This window comes from Madurella fahalii, assembly GCF_045866475.1.
Source record: "Madurella fahalii IFM 68171 DNA, scaffold_3, whole genome shotgun sequence".
Taxonomy (NCBI): Eukaryota; Fungi; Ascomycota; class Sordariomycetes; order Sordariales; genus Madurella; species Madurella fahalii.
The window spans coordinates 2,196,974-2,219,710 of record NW_027263973.1 but is presented as its reverse complement, the minus strand read 5'-3'; the positions used below and the strand labels follow the sequence as shown (position 1 = coordinate 2,219,710).

Here is a 22,737-nt window from a genome sequence, read left to right as displayed (position 1 = left end):
ACCGAGCTCCCGGTCTTTTCCACACACACACAATGCCGTGGGACGGGTACCGCAGGCGTAAATCCGGCATCCACATGGAGAGCAGCGTCGTTGCACCTGCTAACAATTCCCGGGACGTCTGAGCCGACGGCCATGTCGCCATAACGTGCCGAACCCGCAAATCCGCACAGCTCTGATTCCTGACGCGGCCGACGCGGCCAACGACACCCCCAACATGACCAAGCTGGACGGAGACTTAGACCCACTATGGCAGGATCTCGACTGGTAGGTACTGCTTCCGACTGTACCGACCTACGTCTTACGTGCAATGGGGATTGCTTGGCCAGTCTTGTAGAGTCCCCGTAATGCCTGGCTGGCTGCCGCTCCTTCAGAGCATGGCGTGCCGGTGAGGGCGGCCCTGCAATGGGGGTCGGGCCCAATGATACAGGCCTAACTACTGCACGGTGGATCGCTAACACTTCGCCGCTCAGGGCCATTGGGCAGATGCTGATTATGGGATGGGATGGCACCGAGGTCACCCCCCAGATCCGCCATCTTATCGAGGACCATCATCTTGGATCCATCCTCTTGACGGCAAAGAACCTCAAATGTTGCCCTCTCTGTGCCTTTGGCTGTGTACGTGCACAACGCCTGCTAACCGCCCTGTGCAGCTGCCCATCAGACGGCAAAGCTTGTCCAGGAGCTGCAGACGATTGCCCACCAGGCTGGCCATCCTCAACCCCTCCTGATCGCTCTAGACCAGGAAAATGGCGGTGTCAATAGTCTCTATGACGAGGACTACATCTGCCAGTTCCCCAGCGCCATGGGCCAGGCTGCCGCCGGCAGTCCGGAGCTTGCTTACCAGATCGCCAAGGCCACGGCAACCGAGGTCTCGGCCGTCGGCGTCAACTTGATCTTGGGGCCGGTCCTGGACGTGCTGACGAACGCACGCTATCAGCCGCTTGGCGTCCGGGCCACCGGCGATGACCCCCAGGAGGTGTCGCAGTACAGCATCGCCGCCATGAACGGGTATAAGGATGCCGGAGTCGCAACCTGCGGGAAACACTTCCCTTCGTACGGGAACCTCGACTTCCGCGGCTCCAGCCTGGACATCCCGATCATCACCCAGACGCTGGAAGAGCTCTCGCTGAGCTCCCTGGTCCCGTTCCGCAATGCCGTCTCCACGGGGAAGCTGGATGCTATGTTTGTCGGTGGCTGCGGCATCACCAACCCGTCCATGAACGTCAACCACGCCTGTCTGTCCGACCAGGTTGTTGATGACTTGCTCCGAAATGAGCTCGGCTTCCAGGGTGTTGCCATATCCGAGTGCCTCGAGATGGAGGTTCTTAGAAACGAGATTGGTGTCAAAACCGGCACTGTCATGGCTGTGGAAGCCGGCTGCGACCTGGTGCTGCTCTGCCGCGCCTACGACGTGCAGCTCGAGGCCATCTCGGGCCTGAAGCTAGGAGTGGAGAATGAGCTGATAACCAAGGAACGCATCTACACATCCCTCAGGCGCGTGCTTCGTATGAAGAACTCGTGCACCTCCTGGGCCAAGGCACTAAACCCGCCAGGCATCTCTCTATTGTCCAAGATTCACCCCAGCCACCGTGCCCTCTCGCTGAAGGCCTACGATGATTCCATCGCCGTCATAAGAGACAACGAGAAGCTGCTTCCACTGACGGAATGGATGCACCAGGAGGAAGAACTGCTTCTACTAACGCCCCTAGTAAAGCCGCTTCCGGCTTCTTCAATGACTAAGACACTTCTCGAGTCGAAAACGAAATCTGATGCCGCACCCTCAATGCATGAGAAGTGGGTGCATCGCGACCGAGGGGCTATAATGAGTGGCGAAGGTGTCTTTAGAGAGCTCGGGAGGTCTCTCGCTCGTGCCCGGCACGGTAAACTGCTACATACTTCGTATACGGCGAACGGTGTCCGGCCAGGTCAGTCTTGATTACGACCCCTAGACATGCCCTCTGCTAACATCTAGGCAGTACACGAGCATCTTATCAACCGGGCATCATGTATCATCATCGTGACGGCCGATGCCAACCGGAACTTATACCAAGCCGGCTTCACCAAGCACGTCTCGATGATGTGTTCAATGCTGAAAGCGAGCGGCCAGAAGAAGTCTCTGGTAGTGGTCGCTGTCAGTTCCCCTTACGACTTCGCCATGGACAAGTCGATCGGGACCTACATTTGCACGTTTGACTTCACCGAGATCGCCATGGCATCCCTCGTGCGGGTACTGTCGGGCAAAGTCAAACCACACGGGACATTGCCCGGCACGTTGAGAAAGAGCAGGAAGGTGCTCAAGTCCAGACAGCACTGGCTTGTCGAAGCGTACAGCCGTGATCGAGATGCCAAAGGGCTCGACGATCTCCTGCAGGCCCTCGCTAGAGCGAGCGCTCCGGCCCACCAGTTCCTACAGACGACCAGCCCGCACGCATTCGAACTCTTCAATCCCAACATCGAGGAAGCCCATTTTGTGGTGCGCAACAGCAGTACTCAGGCTCTATACGGATTCTGCGCGACCTACTACGTCCAAGGCACGGGCATCATCGGGGCTCTCTTTGTAGACCCGGCAAAGCGCAACGTAGCGATAGGGAGATCTCTGCAGCGTAGAGCCCTTCGAGGATTGACCCAGAAACGCGGCATCAAGAAGATGCAACTGGGCATGTCCTTCCCGGGCGTCTTCCTTGGCATCCCCGTCGACGACAACGCCGGTCTCAAGCAGTGGTTCGCCAACAGCGGCTGGGACCTACAGTTCCCGAAGCGCCTGACAAACATGACAATTGGAGCCCTCGGAAGCTGGAGCGCCCCCGAGGGTCTGCTTCAGAGCATCCAGCGAGCCAGCATCAGCTTTGACCTCATCCACGGCTTGGACAACGCCGAGAGCGTGCTCAGCCATGTCGCGGCGCATGCTAATCCCGAGGTGCTAGAGCTGTATCGGTTCGCCCTACAAGAGACCAAGACTTGTGGCGTGGTGCGGGCGAAGAATGCGCTTGAGAGCCTCCTGGGGACGGTGGTTATCTGCAGTCCTGGGAGTCCGCTGGCGAATTTTATACCGCCGTTGCAGGCCGCATCTGGGGCCCAACACGAGTTGGTCGGGGGCATCATCGCACCGATTGTACCTCCGTCAACGCCGCAGGTGAATCTGGTGCTGCAGGGCCTAGCGCTCATGGGACTGAGGCAGAATAAGGCGCACAAGTCGCTCAGGAGCGTTTTGAGCTGGGTGCAAGATGAGGCGCACGAGCCATTGGCTGCTATGGGATTTGAGGTGCTGCAGGTTTTTGAGGAGTTTACGAACTCGCCAGATAATGTAAGTACGGCTTTAGTCGATTGTTGATTGAGAGGGATACTGACCGGTTTGGCAGTGGCAGGATATCGCCTAGTTGCTGGTGCCTTGGGCAAGGTGAAACAGCCGCACCTAAATTCAGGGGACTCTGCTTCTATTCTTCAGGGGCTGCCAGCATGATGGAGGGGTCAACTGGCCTGTTTCTCTTGGATTGGCATTTACCATTTGTCTCGGCGAATGTCGCTTCAGTTTTGTCTGAACAGATGGAGTCTAGGTTGTATCGATGGCATGTGACATTTCCTCCTCAGTCAGCCGTGTGGCGGTCGACCAAACCCGGTGTTATCGACTCCGTCTGGAGGTGTCGGCTGCTGTGGCGCTTGGCGCTGGCAAACCACTGACCATAGCTCTTTGCTTGAAAGTTCCCAGGTTCCCCGCAGAGATGCTTGCCAAGCCCGTGGATAGCGCCGTGAACGGCCAACGCCCCGGTTAAGCAGCCTTCTCGGCCTTATTATTTCACCCCCACAAGCCACATCCGCAAGGGATCTGGTAACGGCGCTCATAAACCTGCAACGCGTCTGGATGAGGCCCGACCTCGTGGGTGATGGAGGATTTTGAAGCGATGCAATACAAGGCCCAAAAAAGAAAGAAAGACAGAAAGAAATAAAGAGAGAGAAAAACTACTGCGCAATGCATTGATTCTTCAGGATCGTGCGGGACGTCTTTATCGGTAAAAGCTCTTGATACCTGCCTTAGCCTTATCGGATCGAGGGGCGATCTCGCCAGGCGTTATGGATGGCCGGGGGGGCCTTGGCGCGAGGAGCCGGGCCCAGCTCGAGGAGGCACCTGAGAGGTTGAGGTAGGTGGCTTAAAGCGGCGGGGCACTGAGAGGCGACCAGTTGCATCGCAGCATCCCCAGCAGTGTCATCTCTCCACCCGCATCCTACCCCCGTTCGTTCAACCTTGTCTCCCGGTTCCGTACAACCCATTTGTGGAATTGCCATCCGCCCACCTAGAGCTTGTCGCAAATGGCCTGCGTGACAGAGACGGCCGCCACCCGCCAGATTCCCGATTCCCGATTCCTGTGTCGCGCAGTTTTCATGAGCTATCTGGGAGCTCGCCGAGAGCGACGATGAGATGGCGGCCTTCAATTCCATGCCGGCGCTGTCGTCCGGCGCCACCCCGGGCCCGGATGCCCTGGGGCTGACCGCCTCGGGCATGGACGCATTTGACGCCAACATGGCGTTTGATGACTCGATCCTGTACGTGAACTCCGCAATCAGCGAGACAAGTGCGAAATCATGTCTCAGCCTAACGTCTCGCCCCAGCGATCCTGTCCACGGCCTCCCGAGCCTGCCCTTCACGCCTTCTACCTACGACTTCGAGGCCTTCAGCACCACCTTTGAGGACCCCTTCTCGTACCCTGCGCGGCCGTTTGAGAACGCCGGCGCCGGCACCCTCGACAACGAGACTTACAACGGCGATGCACTGTCGCCGCAGGAGCTCGACAACAAGCTGCTCGGCTTTGGGCCCCCCATCCCCGGCAAGGCCACTCTGATCGGTGAGGCCGGCCAGTTCATCGAGCCGAACATGACGGGCGAGCTGTACGGCATGTTCTTTGTGGCCGAAGATGTCTTTGGCGCCGAGAGCAATCCGGGCCGCCCGCTCGAGCTGACGTGCTACCGCCGGAACCTGTGGCAGATCTCGGGGCAGATCACGCTGCCCCGCCATGTGGCAAATTATGTGGACGACCAAGGGCGGCAGGCGCCCGTCATCGAGTTGGCGGCGTCCATCTCGGCTATCGAGAGCATTGAGGGCAAGGCGACCGAGATGATCACGATTCCATGGAAGAGCAGTAATGCAGCGTTGGGAGCCGAAGAACCGAAGATGCCCAGCCCACCGCCTGTTGTGCCGCTTGATCTAAGCAGCGGACACGAGGTGGACAGCAGTCACGTGTCGGTGCCCGTGTCGTGGAAGAGGCTGCAGTTTAAGCACGCCACAGCGAATAACGGCCGCCGCAAGGGCCTGCAGCAGCATTACGTAGTGCAGATCAACTTACTGGTCAAGACCAAGAATGGGGAGCACATGAAGGTTGCCGAGATCCAGTCGGGCCCGGTCATTGTCCGCGGCCGCAGCCCGAGGAATTTCGACAGCCGCAAGGACGTGCCGCTATCGGCGGATCGAAGGGTGATGGAGAGGCGGGCGACCGAGGGATCTTCGAGTTCTACCGGCGCGGGCAGCTCAAAGCAGCAGCAACAACAACAACAACACCAAGACCGCGGGGATCTGGTGCAGAACCTCCAGCGGTACCACTCGCTGGGGAACGTACAGGTATGTGTTCCCTGCTTGCTCATACGCCTTTCCATGTTAACCCTGGCTCGCCTCAGCAATCATCCCCTGAATGGTCCACCCCTTTCTCCACGCCCTCCCAACAATCGCAGCAACAGCACGCAAACAAGAAAATCGTCCTCTCCTCGCCCGGCTTAAACCGACCGCCGGTTCCCTCCTGGGGATCAGTAGAAAGCCCGTCCACCCCGAGCATTTCGGGGAATAAATTCATCAACCCCATCACCACCACAAACATACCTACTACTCCCGCGCCACCCCCCACCACTACTGCTACTACTACTACTACCACCACAACTGCCATTAGCAACAAACCCAAACGCACCGCCGCGCCTCCAACCCTCCCCATAAACCTTTCTCTCTCGGAAGACGAGCGCAGCCCGAACCGCTCCAACTCAGCCGATAGCGCCCAAAGCCCGCAGTTCACCAAACCCTCGACATCCCTCTCCGGACAACTGCAGGCCCAGAGCCAGAGCCAAGGATCGTCCACCTCGCAAAACCCCCTTCTCACCAGTCCGCTGGAGAGCGCCGACATGTTGTACGAGTATTTCCCGCTTAGTTTGGACGATTGGTGCGTTTCCCTCTCTTTCTCTCTCTCTCTCTCTCTCTCTCTTCACTTCTCTTTATATTCCCATAATATTTTAAGACGAAAAACGATAACCATGATGTTTGTTTGTATATATTAACGCGGCAAATTCTTGCAGGATGCCCCCGGTAGACGCCATCTACCGCCCGCACGTTGTCCATCACACGATTGTCCCGCCCGAGGTGAAGGCGCAGCAGATGAGGAGCAAGACGAAGCGGTATTTTGCTGCCGAGTAAAAAAAGTGAATTGTGAATTATGGCCGGGGAGAGGGTAGTTAGTGCTTGTGTGGTTGTTGCTTTTATGGGGGCGTCCTTACCGTTTGGGTTGGGTTGTTGTTTGTTATTATTGTACAAGATGAGCGAGCGGGTGGAGGGAGGGGGAACTCTTCGATATATCCCAATTTTTTTACCCGGCGTTGGGACGCATGGGCTGCGGGGCGGGGTTTTGGGGACTGGAAATGTATTGGTCGGTATCTTTGTTGCAAAGCTGGTCTTGGTTTGAGTCTGTTTAAATTTGTTGGAAGTATATGTTGTTGGATTGGGAGGGTCGTGGGTTGGATCCAAGGGGAGTTTTAAGTTGGGAGAGTACACAAGGGTCACTTAACTTGGATAGTAGGTAGTGTGTGTTGGCTCATGGATACCCCCTAAGAAAGTTCACCCAACTCATCAGAACAAGTGGTGAGGTACACCTGATATCGGAACGAAATCGTAACAGCTTGGTCAATTCAAGTGCTTTTGCTCCTTCACTCACTCAAGAGAGCCGCCGAGTATCATCCATCCATTAACTTCACTACGCACGCTATGCAACGACCCCATTACTTCATTACTTGCCCCCCCCCCCCCCCCCCCCCCCCCATAACTTAAAACACCATAGCACTAATAAAACCACCGCCGATTCAAGAATGCTAGCTGAATTCATAGACGGTTTTTATTCGTCGCACCCTTCACCGCTGGCTTAGCCCTTCCGCTCTCGTCAATCCAAACAAGCCAGCGCCACCGCCGCCCCAAGCAACGAGCTCTCCCTCGCCGCGACAAGCGCAATGGACCCCCCTCCCACTTCTCCGCCGCCCTGCCCATCCACTTGCGGACGACGACTCCCCGCGACCAGCTCGTCGATGTACGCCTGCAGATGGCCGCGGTAGCCGGGGTAGTTCTCGATGACGGAGCCGTTGTAGGCGACGGTGGTCTTGGCGTCGGAGATGCTGAGCTCGGCCTCCGTCTCCGGGACGAAGGGCGACGTGTGCGGCAGGCGGCAGAGGAACTCGTGCTCGGCCTGGGCCTTGAGCTCCCAGAGGGCGAACAGCGAGGCGGCGACGACGGCGGCGGAGCGGCGCGCGACGTGGGACGCCAGGGTGCGGAGGAAGGACATGTCCTCGACCGTTGCGGGGACCGGGGACGGGTGGCGGGCCGCGAAGACGGCGAGCGCCGAGGATAAGGTCGGCGAGAGATCGCTGGGCGAGAGAGGGTGGGGTTAGTAACTAGTTTATGTTTTATAGAGAATAGAGGGTTGGCGAGGGAAAAAGGGGGAAAAAAGTGGTTGGGGGGCATTTACGCTTCTATGAGGGATAGAGTCTCCGTGTCGAGCGAGTATGGTGTTTGCAGTGACGGCGGGACGGTCCCGCCAAAGACGCCGGTGGTGGCGATCGCGTCAAGCAACGCCAGACGGCAGATCTCGCCGAGGTAGTACCCGCTGACGAGCTGCTCCAGAGGCTGAAAGTCGGGTCGGGGGTGGGCCGCTTTGAGCAGCCTGTCCCACTTGGTCAGCGGGAGGATGTCTTTGCCAAACATGCCGAGCTCCGTGTTGACAATGACGTGGCTTGCTTTCTCGTGCCAGCTGCTGGGCCGGTTGCCGTACTTTGGCTGGTCGATGGTCGTGACGGGGAGGTGGACGGCAATGTTGACTCCTGTCCCGAGAATCAAGCCGAACCGCGTTGAGGGGTTGGTGTATGCTTCCGAGAGCAACGTGGCGCTCGAGTCGTTGACAATGGCCGAGAGCTCGACGTGTAGCCCCTTTCGATAGCAGGCGAGCTTGATAATCTCTCCCAGGTCCTCCCCGATGAGCCCCTCGTTTGCGAGGAACCCCTTGCCCATGCCGCACAGCTTCCCTCCTTTTGAGGATGTTTGCCTGCTGTCGTTAGTGAAGTGTGACGAGGTGCAGAGAGCATAAGAGGGTGGGGGGGGCATACTCAATGGGGAAACTCCAGGCCAGGCCGACGAGGAGCGGGTAGTCAGGGCTATGGCCCTTCTCGCTGTCCCCGGCGACGGTCCGGTGTATCCTCTCGGCCATCCAGTCAAAGAAATCGGTGCCCCTGAGATTCCTGACTTCGCTGCTGATCTTGAACGAATCCATGCGTACGATGGTGCTCACACAGCCCGATGCCCCGCGTCCCCTCAGGTCTACCAATGCAACCCGTAACGTCGACCCGCCGACATCCAGGGCGAGATATTGGCCGTGTTCATAACCGGAGGGTAATTGGGAGTTGTAAGAGGGCAACATGCAAGCCGGGTTCGACCACAAACCGTCCCGGAACTGGCGCTTTAGCTTCCGCGAGAATTCCTTCAGTCGGCCGGCACTGATATCGGCCAGCAGCAGGCGCTCGGCATCGGCGAGGAAGTCGGCCGGAGAAGTGGCGGTGACCTTACTGGGGGCGACATCTTGGGGCTCGTGGGCGGCCGTGCTTGTTGACCAAAATGCTAGCAATGCCTGGAGAAAAGACTTGCCCCGGAGGAGCGACTTGAGGGCGGCAATGAGAACATCCCGTAGAGACGTCATTGCGGAAACGAGCGGCCGCATGACACCAGAGATGCGGATGAGCATACGGCGGACAGGCCCGTTCTTTAAGTCATACGGAACAGGGGGAAGGCCGTTTGCGAAGGGAGGCACATTCCTGCTCTACCATGCCCCGTCCGGTCTGGGTCTTTGCCTCGGGTGTCAGATGGGGAGTTGGCAGGCTCCAGCACTACGTTGATACGCCAAGTAAACACACCACTACCGGGCCGCCAAAAAAGGCTGACACGGGAAAATGAAACCTGCCGGAAGCCCGCCGGTGCAGGCTCTTGGGAAGTACGTGAACCTGCGCGAGTCGTGCGGGACAATAACACGAACCGTAGAGGTTGCTACAAGGGAAAAAGCCCGCCGTGGAAGTGGCCGGGGAAAGGGGAGGGGGGGGCGAACGGGGGGAGCCGATTGCGCAAAAGACAGCCAGTTAGACGCAGGCAAACGATTGAGACAAAACGGCCGATATTGCGGCAGAGAAACAGAACAGCAGGAATCCAGGGGCAGCTGCGGCAACGACGATCCCCGAGTGGCGCGTGTAACAGGGCGTCGAGGAGAAGGTTGTGCGGGTTGTGCGACGCGGGGGGGGGATTGCAACAAGGCAGAGAACAGTAACGACACGACGGTGCTTCGTCGCAGGCAGAAAAGACACAAAGACCGCAGAGCCACTTGCCTAACTCGGCGGGGATTGGGGATTGGGGGATCGGACGGGTCTCGGCTTCGTTGGTGTGCCTGTCCGTGTGGTCGGTCGTCCGCCGCGTCTTTCGCCCGGAACAAGAAGGAAAAGTAACGTTGCCTTGGTTCACCAGACGGGGCGAGGACGGGACTGGCACCTGTCGATCGAGGCGGGATTTCCAGTGATCGGTGGGCACTGTGGGAGCCCCACCGGTAATGTACGTACTGTACATACTGTCCAGCCTGCGAGAACTGGGCCCGTCGCCAGACGCGCACGGGCCATACGAGCTTGACCTTGGAAGCGGGCGAGAGGAGCCCTGCTTGCCTCTGCGTTTGCTTCCAGTCCAGGTCGGATAGGGAACCCGGATTGCGCTCTGCACACACACTCCACAAGGCTGTTTTCGCATCAGCCTCATGGTTACCTGACAGCGGCGGATTCAACGTCGTGGTTCAACCCACGCCAAGCACCCAAGCACACAAACACCCAAGCCTCCCAACTCATCCTGGTCTTGTGGTTGGCTGCCCGTGGGGGATGCCAACTGTTCCTGAGGTGCCCTTGGCCACACCATCGCCGCCCCGGCGCCCTGCCCTCCACAATCAGCAGACACTGTGCGTGCCTTGGGCAACCTCAAAGGTCAGATTCGCGTCTTTGGGAGGTGCCATTGGACCTGCCATTGGACCCGCCGTTGGACCCGGCCTCCAGACCTCAACGGCCTTGCATCACTCATCACCATCGCAACACGTGCTCCCGCAACGGCGAACTGGCAAACACAATGAACGTTTCATCTGTCTCTGCAACACCACATGGCTCCGGGTCGCTCGACTCTCGAGACCCACTAAGCCCGGCCATTGCCGTCTCTTGTGCTCTGGACCGTCAATGACGCCGCCCATGGTCACGGCTCATTGTAGCATTCCACCGTATAGTAGCCGGGCCTCCTGGAGCCCAAACCACTGCTTGCGTCTTCTTTTCCACCGGTTTCCCAGCCCTGAAAGTTTCGGGTCCGAGATATCATCATCAACTTTGAAAGCCTGCCGACGCTGCGCTCACTCTGAAGTACTCCCTGCTGGTTTTCTGCTCCATTTTTTTCTCGCCGTCTGCCACAGCCTCTCACCTAGCCCTTCTTTCTCGCTTCTGTCCGCGTCCCCGACATGTATCTCATAATCAGGGACAACAAGGAGGCGGCAAGTGCCTATGTCGCCAACCTCATCATCCAGCGGATCAGGCAGTTTGCCCCGACCCGGGCACGGCCCTTCGTGTTAGGCCTCCCGACAGGGTCCACTCCACTCGGCGTCTACCGTATCCTCGTTGAGAAATACAAGGCCGGCGAGGTATGATACGAGACAGCCGCCCAAACTTTGCCGATGAATGCCCACTAACGGTGATTTTGGCAGATCTCGTTCGAGAATGTCGTTACTTTCAACATGGTAAGCAGTTGCGGAGCTATAGCTCCCACCAGGAGGACCACCCATCTCACCTCTTTGGACGCAGGACGAGTACGTCGGCCTCCCCAGAGACCACCCAGAGAGCTACCACTCGTACATGTGGAGGCATTTCTTCTCCCACGTCAATATCCACCCCAGCAACGCCCACATCCTAGACGGAAACGCTCCAGACCTCGATGCCGAGTGCGCCGCGTACGAAGCCAAGATCGAAGCCGCCGGCGGCATAGACTTGTTCATCGCCGGCATGGGCCAGGACGGCCACATCGCCTTCAACGAGCCCGGCTCGAGCCTTGCCTCGCGCACTCGACCCGTGACGCTCGCCCCAGACACCATCGTCGCCAACAGCCGCTTCTTTGACGATGACCCGGCCAAGGTGCCCCAGAAGGGGTTGACCGTGGGCGTCAGAACTATCCTGGATGCGCGCGAGGTAGTAGCCATCGTTCTCGGCGCCCAGAAGGCCCTCGCCCTGCATTACTGTGTTGAGAAGGGCGTTAGCCACATGGGGACTCTCTCAGCATTGCAACTACATCCCTGTGCGAGAATTGTCTGCGACGAGGATGCGACACTTGGGCTGAAGGTTGGGACAGTCAAGGTACGCAACAACCGTTGCCAATAGTACTGCTTTTTTGCTCTAACCTTCTGCTGTAGTACTTCAAAGGCATTGAGCAAGACGCCCCGGCCCCCGCGCTCCGTGCCCCAATCCTACATGTGCCGTCCCGCACACCATCTCCCGTTTTTGACAGCATGCGCTCGCGGATGGCTGATCCAATGCCGATCCCGGCTAAGACAAAATTGACCAATGGCCACGCGAACGGCTTCACAAACCGGTTGACAAACGGCTTCACAAACGACCATACAAATGGCCACACGAATGGTCACACAAATGGTCACACAAATGGGGTAGTAAGAATTGTTGTTGGTGATGAGGGAGATTTCTGATAGTGGTAGGGCCCGAATCCAACCCGAAGTACCAGTAAGTCTGAGCCTTGCTTTGTGGAGAGGGGAAGATGCACCTGTTTACAGATTGGTTCAATGGTTTACTAAATCCCGGAATTGGTCAAGAGTACCGGACAGGGACGGATTGGGCTCTTCTCGGTCTATGATATTTCTGAATTTAGGTGCTGTTCTGCGCCGCCGGTCCACTGCTTCGGTTACAATATGTAGAGCGCTCGTTTGGTCTCTTGAGGTCAGCCTCATCAGCCCTCCCTTCCACCCTGAAACCCACCACCTGCATCGATATTACCTGAAGGTGTCCTGGTCAATATGGGAAAGGCACAGCAATGCACCTAAATAAGTAGTAATGCAAGCTAAGATTGTTTTCGAGAAACTTTATACTATGCTAGCCCCTGAGAGACCAGTTGTGAGCTTCTGTCCTTTCTTTTCCTTTTCTTCGTCGCCAGCACCCCCCGGGCCGCCTGGATCACAGCTCGATCAGGTACTCGCTCTTCTTGTCCCTCTTGCCCTACCAATGCTCTGGGGTCGATGAAGATTAGGCAGAAAGATGTCGTATCCAACTGCTCCGCCGGAGCCGCCAGTTTGCTTTCAAGAATGCGGTATGTCTGCCTCTCGCACTCCCCCCTATTGCCCCCCCAAGCTTCTGATCTCTCAACCTGCGGCAGACACCGCATACACAATAGCACAAGAGTATGGCAAGACTCCGGAGCTCTGTTCGGCCGACTCGGGTTTCCATCACTGGTTTGGAGAATGCGAGGAATGCACGCTCAACCAGCCATACGACGCATCATCCGACTATCTTGCACCGTCGCAACCGTACATCGACTACTGCAACGGACTGTCACTCGCCTCACAGACGACTCGGGTTACTCAGCCGCACCCGCCAACCTCAGAAACCATCACTGCTACGGGCAGCACATCAATCCCGGGTGGAAGTCTCGCATCAGGTTTGACCACCAGCGGTTTAGACATCATACTAGTGACAGGGTCAAGTGTGTGACCCCGGCTCCAAGTTCCCCAAGCTGATTAATCGTCAACCCCCCCTTTCAGCAGGCCGAACCACGATGACTGGTGATTCTAGGACTCGCAGAACACGATCAAGTAAGCGAGTTGAGTTACCTCGAATATACAGCTTCTATGTTCTAGTCCGTTGACTTGCAATCCCAGGCGAGCTCGCTTCAACCGTGGCAGCCAATAGTTCGAATATTACGAGAACATCTTCAAGTGAGCTGGCGGCACTTATCCTAGCGCACCCTCGACGACTCCTCGGTAACTGAGACTAACCCCTGTCTACCCTTTCCAACAGGCGAGTCCACTCCGGCTACAGGATCCGGCGGCGTAAAGACTAGCGAAACATCGTCGGGTACGTGAAACCAGAAAAACGTCACACCCAACTCCTGCTCCCGTTTCCGAGTCCAGGTTTATTAACCACAATAGGCGACCCTAATTCATCCACGCCCAATTCCCAGGGCTTAATCATGGGAATCAGCCTCGGCGTAGGGTTCGGCATCACCTTGCTCATTTTGGTCGGAATGTACTACCTCCAGAAAAAGCGAGCAGTGCGCCGTGCCGCAGCCGGGAACTCGAAGAAGCAGGCTCCATGGGCGAAACCTGAACTGCACGCCAACTGTTATGTACCCCCCCAAGAACTTGATGCAGCACTGTCTTACCAGGAGATGGAGGGCTAAAGGGAATGGCTTCGCCGCGGAATGGGGGCGTCAGACCGGCCTGTCACACCCGGTTTGGAGCTGGGCACGAGGGTGCGAGACCGAAGGAGGCCATCTTCGGAAGTTCTTTATATCGAAGGGGCAGTTGTAGGAGCGCGAGTTGTGGAGTTGCATGGCAATTAAGCAGGAGAAGCGATTCAAAAGGACGATTAATTGATAATGATTTGTAATACAGTACAAGATGAAGCTCACGAAGGCTACTGGCTCGAGGAATCGACAAACGAAATGACCACTTGCCGGGAGGAGGATCATATATAACGCAGTCGGGCTCATCTTCTGTCCGATTTCTTTACTAACCGATCCCATCAACACGGCTCGGCCTTCAGCCCCGACCTCGCCACCGAAGGCAAAGCCTATCGGCATCAAACACCCAGAGTACTCACCGTCAAGCTTAGTGACAGGTCGAAATGTCCGCCAATCTCTTAAGCGGGTAGAAGAGGACTTATGAGATTTCTAAGAGGTAGTAGCAGCGCCTTCCTTCTTGTCTGGGAATGCCCACAAGCAAAGCAAGCTGTCAGGCAAGAAGCGACAAAGTAGGACATGCGGTAATCGTTTCTCGTGTGTCTGCGTTTTCACCGTTTCAGCTACAGAGTGCATATTCTCCGGTTAACAGATGGGGCAACGGGCTGGTTATGCCAAGAAGCTCATAATGCCACTAAGAATAGGGTTTTTGTGTTTCGTGAAACCCCAACCTGCACGTAATATCTCGGTGAACCACCATGCGTAAAAAGGGAGGTTGGGGGGAGGGAGGTGGGAGGGCAACCAGGCCGCTGTTAATCCTACATAACTAGGAATCTACTCCCCTCAAAGCCCTGCGGGCTGAATCACCGTTTTTACATCGAGCATTGAAGTTGAAATCGCTTCTGCCATAAGTTGGCAAACTCACCTTAACAATCATTCACCGAGTGCTGGCTTGTTTTATTCGCCTAGTCCTACGAACTCGCTCAACTGGATCAAAACTAGCCTGCACAGAAGTATGGCTACCGACGAAACTATTGTACCGGCTGTTTGTTATCCTCACTGCAGTCCGTTTCGGTCTCTTCAATCTACGTTCATGATATTGTGAAGTCCTAACTCAGTCCGTGGCAGACGATGCTTACTTGGAAATCAAACGTTTGGGCAAGTCTCCAGAACTTTGTGAGCGCAATTCGATATTCCTCCTCCATTATGATCTGTGCGTCCTATGCATCGAGGCCACCAATACAGGCGCCAACCATACTACGGAAGCCTATGCGGATCCAAGATTCGCCGAGGCCTTAACGTATTGTGCTGAGCACTCGGATGGATCGCGGACTTTCCCCCTAGAGCTCTTGTCAACAACAACCCAGTCCCCCTCTCAAACCCACGTGACAGAAGTGTCAAGCACAAGTAGGCGAACCCAACTGTCCCAGATTGTAGAAATACTGCCTCTAACCTAATTTATGCTGACGATCCATTTCCCATGTGCGACAGGCAGGCCCAACCCCGGCCCCGGTACAACAACGAATGACTCTGGAACTCACTCAAGTACGCAAGTCCTGCTCACTGTCCTCTTGAGTGTATATTGACCGTGTGCCTCCCTTGACAGACGCATCTAGCACAGGCGCAGCCACGAACATGCCTCTAATCGTCGGGTCCGCCGTGGGCGCATGCAGCGCCCTCGCCCTGATCTTCCTGTGTGGCTTCCTCCTCTGGAGGCGACGCGCGAAGCAGTCCGCGACGACTGTGAGGCCATATAGCACGGGCGCATGGGAGAAGCCTGAACTACACGCCGATTCGCTCCCTCCCAAGATCCGTCCACAAGAGCTCAGTGGCGTCCCTGTTCACCTTGAATTGGAGGGGTCGGGGAGGCAGTTTCCTGGCGAGTTGGAAGTGCCGAACGGGTTAGCTCGTCTTGAGCTCCAGGGGCTGAGCAGCCAAGCGTACCCAGAGCTAGCTACGGAGGTGCAAGAGAGGGTGAGTTCGGCTGACGGTACGGGAGAAAGTGGACCTACAAGGTCACAAGGAGGTCGGGACAAGCGGTGATGAAGATGGAGTTGGGGTGAAGACGCATATATACCTAAGTGACTGGAGAAAGGGGGTTGTTTATAATTTCCCGGACATTAGCGCTCACGGCCGGTAATGCCTAGCCGTGGCAGGGGGATCTTGGTCATGATGTTGCCATGTCCCGACCGTATCGCCAGCGCTGGCAATGGCACATCTACTGGTAACATAAATAACGCCCAGCTAGACACCACAATGGCCTAGGTAGGTCATGCTGGTGCCTAGCTGGGAGTCATGATGTCACCAGTATTTTGGAATTGCCCGCGTTGGGCGATACGGTCGGGCAAATGACAGACACCCCCCCCCCCCCCCCTTCTCCTGCTAGGTAGCTATGATCATAAGAACCACGAAGACGTCAAAGTATCTGGCGGCTTTGTCTTCTTTGGTGGTGGCACCCAGGAGGAGACTGAAGGCGATACCTATAATCTCGGTCACGAGGGAGTTCCCATTACTCTAGACTAGCCACACAATGACGGTCGCTCGCCACGACGGTCCGCTCGCCGTTCCGCGTTAGATCCTCGAGATGATGCCAATGACGGTCAAGGATACCGGGCACACCAGGATAGAAGCAAACCATTGGGCATAATGCAGCAGGAAATGCCGCGGCTTTCTCCCCGTGGCGCCGCCTAGGAGTCGAACGCTCGGAAACAGGGAGACGATGACCTCGCCTGCATAATCCTTTTGTCGTGTTCGACTTTTATCCCTTGCGTCTGGCTCCAGATTTACAACGGTTCGTATTGTCTCCGTATCGAGAATGCTCTGGACACCCGGCTTTCCACGGTGCCGGAGGGTCCGCCAGCCCACGGGTCCGGTAGGATCACTCTCTAGGTCGACATCCAGGAGCCCGAGGTTCGGATGTTCTCCTGGCGGTAGCTTGCCGACGATGGCGGGCGGGGGGGTAGAATGGCCGGACCTGGCTACCGCCTCTTCGAAGATGTCGGATTGAACTACGAACAGTGCGCGGTACTTTGGGATTGCAATACTGTAAACAATGTCAGACATCTGGATTTCGACTTGACCCACGTCCGCTACACAGCCGCTACATCATTTGTGAAGCAATAGGAGGGACCTACTGGGCAAAGAAGTTAATGATGCTCATGATGAGGTAGGGCACCACGGTGAGACCAAAAGCGGTAAACCCGTACCTGTCTATCTGGTCGCCTCGCGTTCTGTAGAGTGTAATACCGGCCGAAGCCGTCTGGACAACGGCAGCAAGGGGCTGTATGACGCTATAAGTCGCACTGAGCCCCATGACTGCTGCTTGTTGCCGGGTTTCGAGGCCTGGATCGACAGTAGTAGCGGCGGCAGCAGAAGCGGGATCGGAGGCGGAAGCCGGAGAAGAAGTAGAGGCAGCAGAAGGCGACGAGGGCGATGTGTCCAGGGGTTCGACGGCGACGTTCCGTGGCACCGTGATCCAACGGTAACCAGGCGGTAGGGAGAACCCGCCAAACACGGTCGAGTCGACGTCGGTACCGCCAACCCTGCCCTCCGTAACATCCGACCACCAGACAGACCGCGGCCCGTCAATTTCCCAGTTGCGCGCGATCCGGCAGCGGTACGTCCGTGGCTGTTTTGTTTCTGTAGATGGAGTTTCCTTCTCCACGCCGTCCTTCACGCTGTCCTACGGCTCCTCTGGGTCTCGCGTGCCGCTTTATTTCTTCACTATTTCACCGCTCTGAAGGTCTTGTCGGAAGCTTGGGGGACCCATGTCTTGATTCGTGTTGCCGTGACCAGCGCGCCAGCCTTGTGGGCTGTCGACAGACTGTCGGGAGGAAATGCAATAAAAGGAAATTTGGTCGTCAGTCTTAAGCTCTAACGGGAAATGGCCCTTATTACCTGATCGATGCCGGTGGCGGGATTTAGGAGACACTGGGCCATCATGATGAAAGCCCCGAAGCCGGAGACGCCCGGTCCAATCTGGACGCTGCCGGCATGGATCAAGTGGTTGATCAGAAAGAAGATGACCACCTCCACCACTTTTGTCGGAAAGCAGACGAGATTGGGCTTGCCGTGGTCCGAAACGCCCGGGCCAGACACCGTTACCCTCTCCGGCACCGGCACCGATCGGACCAGACCAGCCGGAAGTGATGCGACAATGCGGAGGAGCATTCTCCCTTTGTTTCGTTTAGGGGACTGGAACGGTGAAGCCCCCTTTTCCGGGGGGAGCTGGACACCTACAAGAACTTAGAGTCTTGTGGGTGAAAGCAAGAGAAGAAGAAAGAGGCCCATCATGGAAAGCGCATGATAAATGTACATGGTCCGCCGCAAGCGCTCGAATAATGGCTATCTATATCGATTATGGGTCGGATGCTTTGTGGTAGGCGCTGAATTGTTGCCACATACTTAGAATGGAGAGCTGAAAATGCAGACTGGGGCCTGGCCTGTAACACTGGAGTGGCAGGCATTCAAAGTTCCCTTTGCAGCCCGAGCAAGGCTGCATATCCCAAGGTCTTTCGCTGACCCGGGGTCCCGCGAGGAGGCCATGTCAGCTCTCCCCTGGCGGCGATTACTCCTGAGCAAGTCAAGCCCATACATCCATAAAGTCTAGAAAGGCTGGCAAAACATTCCAGCCCATCAAACAGGATAATACTAATGTGAGAAGCGTTATCAAAGAAGTTGCTGATTGGCCTATTTGGCGAGCCGCGGCGCCCAATGCGAGAGTTCTGCCGCTGTCATAGCAAAGCTCGTCCGTTGAGACTGACTTTGGGCAGAGTGTCCCCCAGATTGGACAATGTCTGTTTCAGCTTGCTGAGATTGTGCGATATTCATTCCTTCTATCACACTAACGAGGGGAACCCTCTATTCCTAGCTACTCCTTGCTTGATGCCCTAACCTAATGGGTCGACCCTAATCTTCCCAAGCAACAAACTACCTCACTGACCAGCATAATGACGTGATGTCACGCCAGACAACAACAAACAATGACGATAATAGCGATAATGAAGGATAACGAGCCGCGACAATGGCCATTAACTGGCAAAAAGAAAGCAAAAAACATCAGGAACTCCATTTGAATCCATCCTCCCAATCCAACTAGCAGATCCAGTTCTCCTGTTCCTATTTCCTCCCTTTCCCTCTCCCAGCTTGAATATTCCTGGCGATTGTTTTTATCTTTCCATCAATCCCATAATCCACGCTTTGCGCCCAAAATACCGCCTGCTGTCAGCGTGCGACAGCGGGCTAAAAGAAGAAGTAGAGAAGACAGAGTGGTAGGGGGAGATACATGACAATCGAAAGTATACTTAATAAGAAAAAAGGGAAGGTATAACGTGTCGCACGCCCGGCGGACCTCGTACCGAAATAAACAGCGAGAGCAAAGCGCGACAAACCCTCAAATACCAAGGAGAAACGTGAAGGCAAATAATCAACACCCGCCCTCCCCATCCTCGCCCACCTCACACTCATCCATACTCACATACCCCGGATCCGCCTCCATGCCTACCACGCTCTTTGTAACCGCCAGACACCTCTCAATCATCCCCCGCCTCATCATCTCATCAACGCCTGCCTTGTCACCGGCCGAGCTCCCAATCCAGATCCTCAAGCTCCCCGCCAACCTCTCCAACGACCGCGAGCACGTCTCCCTGCCTACCGCATGGCGATACAGCCGCTCCATCAAACAGAAAGCCGCCGCATATCCCAGCAGCGACATGTCCTCGATGTCCGCTCGGCTCGGCAAGATCGAATCAATCACCATGACCGCCGGGTGCGGGAGATAGGCAAACTTTTGCAATTGGGCAATGCCCATGGCGCAGCGTAGCGCCATCTGCGCGTCCGGATCCGGGGCGATGGACGACATGGGCGAGTCAATGAGCGGCGGGACGCCCCTGCTGTACTGCGGGTGCTTGTCCGGGTTGAGCGAGGGGCCGAGGGCCTGCATCGCGGCGACGATGTTTGCGCCCCGTTTCCCGTCGACAAGGACGGCGCGCGCGACGAGGGCGCGCACTTGGGCGTTGGAGCCAATGGGTGCGACTTTGACGGCCAGAGCGATGTCGTCGGCTATCGCGGCGGCCATGCTGTCGTCTCGGTGGTTGGAGAAGCTGTCGACCAACACGCGGTGGAGCGTGATGCTCGAGTACCACGCGGCCACCGCGTCCATTGGCGATCTGACGGCGGCGTCTTCGACAACGGGATCCATGCCATCGACCTTGTCGATCAGGTTGTACGTCGTGTGTTGGTTCCAGGCTAGGTTGTGCGCTCTCTGAATGATACCGTCGTTGAGCACCTCGTCGCAGTCCTGCTCCAACAAGACTGCCAGGTGCTCAGGAAGGGCCTCGTCAGAGGTTTGCTCTCCTTGTAGAGAGTTAAGGATATGATTCAGTTGCCTCGCTTCGTCCCACCTCGACCTGGCGAGCTTAGCAGCAATCAGGTTGGTGGCCCACGAGGCGCCATTCAGCTGCCAGAGGAGGACCCGGATATGCAGCGCCTTCATCATCAGCCGTAGCGGGGTGTCTGGGAGCGTGCCCGACGCAATCAAGGTCAGCGTAAGACGGCTTTTATTGATCTCCATGTCACCACCGGCGAGCTGGGCGTCCAAGGCAATTGACCAGGCTTTGACACGAGCGGCCTCCTCCTCCTCGCTTAGTCCGGTCAGCGCAAGGTAACTATGGGGGCCAACCACGTTCCTCAGCGTGTACTTTGCTGTCTTGAGCAACAGGGCCGCGGCTTCTAGGAAGAAGTTGTGCCTCGGCACCCAGACGGTCTGTATTGCGGTGAGCCAGGCCTGCCGCCTGACATGGATGGGCGAGGCGAGAGACGGCACTGCCTGGACCACCGCAGCTTTGTGCTTCGGGTGCTTGGAAGATTGGAAGATGGGCGTGTCGATAAACGAGGAGCAGGCTGCCCACAAGAAGAAGCCTACGAGTGAGAGCAATCTTAGTTTTGCAATCATGCCGATTGCCGAGATGTGGTACCCTCCAATGCTGAAGTGGGTCGACCGAACAAAGGCCGCGAGGAGATGTACTGGAAGCCCGAACAGGCCACGGCCTTCTGTCGTCTCGGTGCCCTGCTCGTTCTCGACGAGGGCCTCGACTAACATCAGTCCCGCCAGAGATCCCACCATCAGCTTGCCGAAATAAGGATTCCACCGGCTGGCCTGTGCCTGTTGCTGCTGTTGCTGTTGCTGGATCTGCTGTTGGCGTAGCATCGCGGGGTTCTGCCCGAAATGCTGCGCCGGCACCGGGTACGGGCGGCCGGCATTCATTTGCTGAGATGTTAGGATGCGCTTCATATCGTCCGGTATCGGGATCATGCCCGGAGGATCCGGTCCTCGGGGCGCGGCCATTGGGGTGTTCATAAACGCCGGATCCTGCGGGTACTGGATCGGTGTAGGAGGCTGCTGCAAAGGGTTTGGTAGCTGACCAGTGATGGCACCAGCCATGAAGAGCTTCTCGAAGGCAGCGATCCTCGCCTGCATGCTGTTGTTTTCCTCGATCAGGCGATTGTTCCGTTTCTCCAGATGCCTGATGTACTCGGTAGCCTTGCTCAGGACCTGTGATTCCGATCAGTCTCCCCTCGGTCCCGGGTCACGCAGCGCGATGAACATACCGTTGCCTTGTTGAGCTTGTGGGCAGGTGTCAAGCCATGCAGTTCCTCCCGGTCCTCGGTCGTGTCTTCTCCCCGGGCGCTCTTGGACATGATCCGTAGCGAGGGCACACTATCCCGCAAGGCTGCTATCTTATCATTGAGATTGGTTCTGTATCTTTTCTCGATCATGTTGTGGGCCGTCTTCTTGACGGGCTGCTGGCCGTCGAGCTCGTCGTCGTCGTCATCTTCATCTACTTCGGCCGACGACTTACGCTTCCTGCTGTTCGGCTTGGAAGGTCCTGCGGCGTCCGGTGAGGAGACAGCGCCCTTGTCATGGCTTGAGTTGGAGTCCGGGCTCCCAGCGCTCTTGGGGGAGTGATATTGGAGGTGGGGCGGCATCGCAATTGTTTTGAGCCGCTCACGCTGCGCAGGAGTGAGCGTGTTCTGGATGTTGCGCTGATTCTCCGTCCGGAAGGCTTCTGCGTTTGGCGCGAAGGTAGGGACTATGGGAGCATTGGCTGCGGTAGTAGCAGCAGAACCAAGGTTCGGGTCAAGGGCGGGTGTGGCGGGGGATGGGAGATACAGCGACTGCTGCTGCAGAAGCGTTTGGTTCAGGTTGGTATGTACCGGGAGTTCCCACGACTGTTGGGGCACAGCACCAAAGGGATTCTCGCCGATGGGCGAGTCGTAGGGGGGTGTGTTCTGGAAGACCCAGTTTGACGAGACTGGGTTGAAGAAGTCCGGCTGCTGGGGAGCGGTGACAGCCGACTGCGGGATGGAAGCAGGCCCACTCCCGTTCGGCCCAGTGGTGGTAGGCACATTCTCACCCACCGATGGGGAGGTGACAGCGGCAGCGGCAGCGTTAGGGGCCGAAGTGCCGAGACCGCTATCAGCTAGATCATCTGCAAGGCCGCTGTCTCCCAGCCTGTCGTCACCAAGCTCGAAGGTGTCCAAGCCGTCGAACAGGCTGGGCGAGTCAGGGTCTTGGTCAGCCATGATGCCCCCCTTTCTGCTCAGCTGCGCTGCTGCTCTACTGCCCGGGATCCCTGAGCAGCGATACGATCAGCTGTTGCATGCGGGCCGGTGGTGTGCCAGCCGACAGCAGTCTGGGATAACTGGGTGGGTTGGGTAGGTTGGGCGAAAGGGGGGGTGTGTGTGGGAAAGGGAGCCGACAGGTGCGGGGACAAGCAGGATCCGCTGTGGACCAATTGCGCAGCGAGTCCTGCAGTGTCAGCGGTAACTAGGAGCTCGGGCCGTATGCGGGCCGTCTTGACCGTAATGCTGCGCGGGCGAGTTGTTGTCAAGTTTTTCGGCGATGGGATTGACGTTGCGAAGAGGAAGTTGGAGAATCGGGCTATCTGTGGGACGATTTGCCCCAGAATCGTATGATGGGAAACCGGTTCGAG

General features: G+C 57.0%; 6 protein-coding genes across 6 annotated transcripts; 3 read left to right on the top strand and 3 right to left on the bottom strand.

Moving 5' to 3' along the window:
* Positions 1-214: 214 nt before the first annotated feature.
* MFIFM68171_06115 (Beta-hexosaminidase-like protein) lies at positions 215-3,377 on the top strand (the record flags this gene model as incomplete). Its single annotated transcript, XM_071061535.1, has 5 exons — positions 215-264; positions 471-589; positions 651-1,925; positions 1,977-3,304; positions 3,360-3,377. The coding sequence occupies 5 exons, from the start codon at positions 215-217 to the stop codon at positions 3,375-3,377; spliced, it is 2,790 nt and encodes a 929-aa protein (XP_070917636.1).
* Positions 3,378-4,414: 1,037 nt separating this feature from the next.
* On the top strand, positions 4,415-6,445 carry MFIFM68171_06114 (NDT80 domain-containing protein; the record flags this gene model as incomplete). Its single annotated transcript, XM_071061534.1, has 4 exons — positions 4,415-4,539; positions 4,606-5,608; positions 5,665-6,194; positions 6,328-6,445. 4 exons carry the CDS (start codon positions 4,415-4,417, stop codon positions 6,443-6,445), a joined length of 1,776 nt encoding a protein of 591 aa, XP_070917635.1.
* A 736-nt stretch (positions 6,446-7,181) lies between these two features.
* Positions 7,182-9,002, bottom strand: NAG5 (N-acetylglucosamine kinase 1; the record flags this gene model as incomplete). Its single annotated transcript, XM_071061533.1, has 3 exons — positions 7,182-7,659; positions 7,761-8,333; positions 8,395-9,002. 3 exons carry the CDS (start codon positions 9,000-9,002, stop codon positions 7,182-7,184), a joined length of 1,659 nt encoding a protein of 552 aa, XP_070917634.1.
* Positions 9,003-10,808: 1,806 nt separating this feature from the next.
* On the top strand, positions 10,809-12,041 carry NAG1_2 (Glucosamine-6-phosphate isomerase (Glucosamine-6-phosphate deaminase) (GNPDA) (GlcN6P deaminase); the record flags this gene model as incomplete). Its single annotated transcript, XM_071061532.1, has 4 exons — positions 10,809-10,988; positions 11,052-11,084; positions 11,149-11,694; positions 11,751-12,041. 4 exons carry the CDS (start codon positions 10,809-10,811, stop codon positions 12,039-12,041), a joined length of 1,050 nt encoding a protein of 349 aa, XP_070917633.1.
* Positions 12,042-16,315: 4,274 nt separating this feature from the next.
* On the bottom strand, positions 16,316-17,914 carry MFIFM68171_06111 (uncharacterized protein; the record flags this gene model as incomplete). The annotated part of the gene is made up of 3 exons (XM_071061531.1): positions 16,316-16,787; positions 16,879-17,426; positions 17,642-17,914. The coding sequence occupies 3 exons, from the start codon at positions 17,912-17,914 to the stop codon at positions 16,316-16,318; spliced, it is 1,293 nt and encodes a 430-aa protein (XP_070917632.1).
* Positions 17,915-19,169: 1,255 nt separating this feature from the next.
* On the bottom strand, positions 19,170-22,327 carry CPH2 (Clr6 histone deacetylase associated PHD protein-2 Cph2; the record flags this gene model as incomplete). Its single annotated transcript, XM_071061530.1, has 2 exons — positions 19,170-21,296; positions 21,353-22,327. The coding sequence occupies 2 exons, from the start codon at positions 22,325-22,327 to the stop codon at positions 19,170-19,172; spliced, it is 3,102 nt and encodes a 1,033-aa protein (XP_070917631.1).
* Positions 22,328-22,737: the final 410 nt, after the last annotated feature.